The sequence below is a fragment of the Antechinus flavipes genome, chromosome 2, assembly GCF_016432865.1.
Source record: "Antechinus flavipes isolate AdamAnt ecotype Samford, QLD, Australia chromosome 2, AdamAnt_v2, whole genome shotgun sequence".
NCBI classification, from domain to species: domain Eukaryota; kingdom Metazoa; phylum Chordata; class Mammalia; order Dasyuromorphia; family Dasyuridae; genus Antechinus; species Antechinus flavipes.
Window position 1 is genome coordinate 75,732,275 of NC_067399.1, and position 5,437 is coordinate 75,737,711.

Sequence of the window (5,437 nt, forward strand, 5' to 3'; positions counted from 1 at the left end):
GCTTTGTTGTAAGGGACTACATATGAAAATTCTAAGTCCTTGTATGCATTTTGTCTTTGTCTTTGTATCTGTAATACCTAGCACATAATAAGCACTTAATAAAAAATTTGATGATTTGTGAATGAAGAATCACCTCATGCCACTATCATAAGGAACAGGGGGAAGATAAAAGTTTTGTTTTTGTTTTTATTTTCGTTTTTGTTTACCAAGATGCTTGAGTGTATTGTTTCCCCTTCCCCTGCAAGAGCCATTGAAGATGTTGCAGAAAAGGGCATGGCTCATCCACTTGGAAGATTCTGTATTATATATTTTATTTGTTTCTATTCAGTAAATGTACTCTAACCTTTTATATAACTCTTTTTGGGGTGAGGCAAAGTTGGGAAGGAGATAAGAATCTCAATTTATGGAAGTGTAAACAAGTCAAACATATTTTGATAAATTGGACATTTTTATAGCATAGGCAAATAACCTAGGCAAACCAGAATACCAAGGGATTCTTTGTGGAACTAGTTAAAATCATGATAAAATTTATGTGAAAAAACGGATGGGCAAGAAAACAAGAGCTCAGCTGAAAAAAAGGAAAGCTGATAATGATGGTTTTATAGTCCCAAATATTAAAACATGTAATAAAGAATTTATCATCAAAACTCTGTGTTATATATCAAATAAATTAGTGGAACAGAATAAGCATGCCAGTTCTCAAATAAAATGTATACAAAAGTTTAGGATTTTATACCCATGAAGAGCATAAAATTTGAATAAAGAATTAATCACTTAATTAAAACATTTTGAATTGGAATCCATGTCGAACTCAATAAATTGGGGGAAATGAGCAGCAATTTGTTTTTTTTTAATTTTTATTTAATAATTACTTTATATTGACACTCATTTCTGTTCCGATTTTTTTTCCCTCCCTTCCTCCACGCCCTCCCCTAGATGGCAAGCAGTCTTTTATATGTTGGATATGTTGCAGTATATCCTAGATACAATATATGTTTGCAGAACCGAACAGTTCTCTTGTTGCATAGGGAGAATTGGATTCAGAAGGTATAAATAACCCGGGAAGAAAAACAAAAATGCAGATAGTTCTCATTCGTTTCCCAGTGTTCTTTCTTTGGGTGTAGCTGCTTTTGTCCGTCATTTATCAATTGAAACTCAGGTCTCTTTGTCAAAGAAATCCACTTCCATCAAAATATGTCCTCATACAATATCGTTGTCGAAGTGTATAATGATCTCCTGGTTCTGCTCATTTCACTTAGCATCAGTAATGATCAGCAATTTGGATAAAAATTAATGTACAGCTATAACTCATCAAATATTTCAGAAAATTCCAACTAGATGATAGAATAATGGAGAAGACTATGAGAGAAAATAACATAATATAATTTTCATAATAGAGGGGAAATTTTTTTTTCTATTCAATAAAAAGTCAAATTAAAAAAGGTAAGACAGGCTTGAGTACATTAAAATAAAATCTTAACATAAGAAAAAGAATAATGAAAATAAATACACAAAATGCAAATATTTATGATATGAAAACATAGCATCTAAATATATATATGTGTGTGTTGAAATTTTACATAAGTAACTTCTAGACTATAATGAATATATGGACAAGGAATATTAATAGATTCTTTTCAAAAGGCATAAACACAATAAAATGTTTACTTAATAAAAAACAATAGACACCAATCATAATAACTATGAGGTACCACATTCAACAAATTAATGAAAATATTTAAAAGCAATGAAATTTCTTGCATTAGGGATTGTATAGAAATACATGCCGACATTTATTGCTGAAGGAATTGCCAAGTAGTAAAAAATTAGAGCAGTTGGGCAGTTCTCATTAAAAGTTACAGAAACAACTATATGTTTTGAGCCAATAATTTCATTTAAGGGATGCACTTGAAAGGGTTATCAAAAACATTCTTCAAAAATTCATCATTTCAAATATTTGTATAGTAGCATTAAAGAGAAATTTGTCTGCTCCAGGAAGGAACATTAACATCCAGAAATAGAATAATAATTAAATAAACTGTAATGTCTTCATATAATGTGATATAATAATTTAATTAAAACTGACATATATGAGGAATATAAAGAAATTTGGAAAGACTATTTACAAAAAAATGCAAAGTGAAATCAAGAGAGCCAAAAGGGCAGATTACACACTTATTCTGATGATGGAAGAAGAAAGGTAAAGAACAAAGAATGGACTACAAATACTGGTGGAGATTTAAGGAGCATATGAGGAAAAGTTTTGACATGTTAATTAAAATGAATGATTGAAAACATAAAAAACTTGTAAATCATATTGAACCACTTGTTTTGATGTTTGACATTAAGTAAATATACTTAGTGTGTGTGTGAGTGTGTGAGTGTGTGTATGTGTGTGTGTGTGTGTGTGTTGTGTGTGTTGTGTTTTGAGAGATGAAGGCTAAGACATGGATTACTGAGCCTGGGAGACAAGTAGCCTACCTCTTAGAAGACTTACGAGGGCAGCCTTCATATCCCGATTCCTCAGGCTATACAAAAAAGGGTTCAGCATTGGAGTGACTACTGTGTAGACCACAGATGATGCTGTCTCCTCAGTAGAGTATACTGATGTGGGACAGAAATAAGCGCTCAAAACTGTTCCATAAAATACACAAACTACAGAGAGGTGGGAGCCGCAAGTAGAGAAGGCCTTGTGTCTTCCCCCACTCCCTGAGGGGATCCTGAGGATGGCTGAGACAATGTGGATGTAGGATGCCACAATACATAAGAAAGGGATTGTCATAACTGGGCCACCAACAGCAAAAACCATCAATTCATTTATATGAGTGTCAGAACAGGATAGCTTCAGGAGGGGGCCAATATCACAGAAAAATTGAGACACTTCCCCTATCACACAGAAAGAGAGATGGGCCATAAGGAGTGTGTGAGTCAGGGCAACAAGATTAGTGAGAATCCAAGACACACACACAAGAAGGACACAGAGCCTGGGACTCATGGCTGTGGTATAGTGGAGAGGGCGACAGATGGCTACATACCGGTCATATGCCATCACAGCCAGCAAAAAGCTGTCTAGATCACCAAAAGTCAGGAAAAAATATAGCTGTGTTAGGCACCCTATGTAGGAAATAGTGTGACATTGGGTATACATATTCACTAGCATCTTCAGGACAGTGGTAGAAGATAAGCCAATATCAGCTAAAGAGAGGCAGGCAAGGAAAAAGTACATGGGGGTGTGGAGACGAGCCTCAGAGATAATGGCCAGGAAGATGAGCAGGTTTCCAATAATGGTCACCAGATACATGAATAGAAAGACTCCAAAAAGAATCTGCTGGTGCTCTGGCTGAGGGGAAATCCCCCGAAGGAAGAATACAGAGATAGTAGACTCATTTCCCTGTCCCATGTTATTGACACATCTGAAAGCAATGAAAGACCTAAAGAAAATAAATGAACAGTTCCTTGAGTACATTAAGTTGTATTTCAAGCAATCAACATTCATTTCTAAGTATGTTGGATGGAATAATGAAACACCTGATTTTCAGAGACTTTATTTCTTTATTTACTTTTGGTCAGCAAAACATACCTGATAAGGAGTCATCAAATCTCTGTTGGAATACCAGCAATGGGGGGAATGAGCGGGAGAGCCTTCTAGCTCCTGAGGAAGCCCATTCCACTTGCAGAGAAGTCTAATGGATAGAAAGTTTTCAGAATATCAATGATATATTTTCTTATTAGCAACTCCTATTCATTATCTCTGAAATAGCAGTTAGGATCACACAGGAAGAGGATAATGTTTTTTTTCTGGACAATAGTCCTCAAAAATAGCTATCACATCTACTTTCATCTCCAACCCCCACCCCTACTACCTGCCAAATATTTTCTTCTTCAGGTTAAAATTCCTAGTTTCATCAGTCAGCCCTAGTATGCTAAGTGGTCCAGTGGTTGGAACACTGGGAAGGAAGATCCGAATTTAAAACTATTCTCTTTTGAACTTGCCACATGACCCAAACAAGTCATATAAACTCTTTGACTCCGTCAATTTCCTTACCTGTAAAATGAACTTAGTAGTAGCACCTATCCCACAGGATTGTTATGAGGATCAAATTAAATCATATTTATAAAAGCACTTACTACATGCCTGGCACATAATAGGAGCTTATGAAATTAGTTTGCCTTTCCTCCCTTCCCAGTTTAATAGGGCCTAAATTGCTGGCCCTTGACAATTCTGTTTACCATTCCCTGATTGTTCCTTAGTTTATCAATGTCTTTCCTATTTTGTTGCATTCAGAACTGAGAACACTACTCAGAGGAGAGGGTATCACCTCATTCCCAGCAATCAAACTGTTGTTAATGCAACACAATATTGAGTTCCCTTTTTAAACTGCTACATCATACTAATGATACATTATCCAACTAGTAGTTCATAAAGTCCCCTAGATTTTTTTTGTAAAACTAGATGTGAAATTGATTTTCTCAACCCAAATGTAAAACTGCAATATTCCAGTGGAAATGTATTGAATTCAACCTGATATTCTAGCTTGTCAGGTTTTTTTCAGATCCTGATTATCTGATATAGTCTCATGACATCAGCAGAGTTGAGAAGGACAATCTCTGTCCTTATCCTTAAAAGGGAGCTTTCAATGCCAGACTAAGGATTTTTTGTTTAATCACAAAGCAAGAAGAAACCCCTAAGATTTGGAACTGGGAATGGTCAAACCTGCACCTTACATTGATTATTTTCCTAAGGTATCTCATCCCATTGTCTAGATGTTTTAATTCTTATAAATAAGTTTGCCTCCCTGTGTACTTTTCCATCCCCATTTTCCTATCCTTTACCTGACTGCTCTTTACTGATCTCAGATATCTTCACCAAAAATTCCATCTCTTCTGCCACCACTTATCTCCTTTGGATAAAGAGAAATTCATCAGAAAAATATGACTTAAGAACCTTGAAATCGTTATGCTTTGAAGCAAAGGAGACAGAAAGATTCCTAGAAGACTTCCAAGTAAGCAGTTTACTAGGAACAAAAGAAACTGATTGGTAGTTGTGGCAAGAGTATTTACCAGTTTCATAAATCCCTGGAGACTAATCCCCATGACTCATTATTAGAGGCACAAATAAAATGTCCCATTTTAGCACCCAATCACACTAGTCTCTGTGCTCATCTGAGTTTGGGGAGAGGGAAAGGGTATCTATCTCTTGACATATTGGTGCCTGAAATTATGGCCACTACATCTATAAATGGATAGAGAAGCTAATGATACTTTATTACCAATATTTGAAACAACCTGGGATTTTATCCTAAGAGAACTTTTAGCAACATGGATCAGAAACCCTCTATACCTTCCCAGACATGAAGCATTGTAGTCATAAATGATGATGAGTGAATTATGACTTAATGTTGACACATTGATGTTTATTTAAAAATTAAATAAGTAC

The 5,437-nt window shown here is 35.3% G+C and overlaps 1 protein-coding gene across 1 annotated transcript; it reads right to left on the reverse strand.

Moving 5' to 3' along the window:
• Positions 1–2,452: 2,452 nt before the first annotated feature.
• LOC127546429 (olfactory receptor 1N1-like) lies at positions 2,453–3,403 on the reverse strand. Its single transcript, XM_051973546.1, has one exon. The coding sequence runs from the start codon at positions 3,398–3,400 to the stop codon at positions 2,453–2,455; it is 948 nt and encodes a 315-aa protein (XP_051829506.1). The 5' UTR covers positions 3,401–3,403.
• Positions 3,404–5,437: the final 2,034 nt, after the last annotated feature.

Bases quoted from the DNA above. Each gene is read 5' to 3' on its own strand.
- LOC127546429 (XM_051973546.1), bottom strand. From the start codon at position 3,400: ATGGGACAGGGAAATGAGTCTACTATCTCTGTATTCTTCCTTCGGGGG.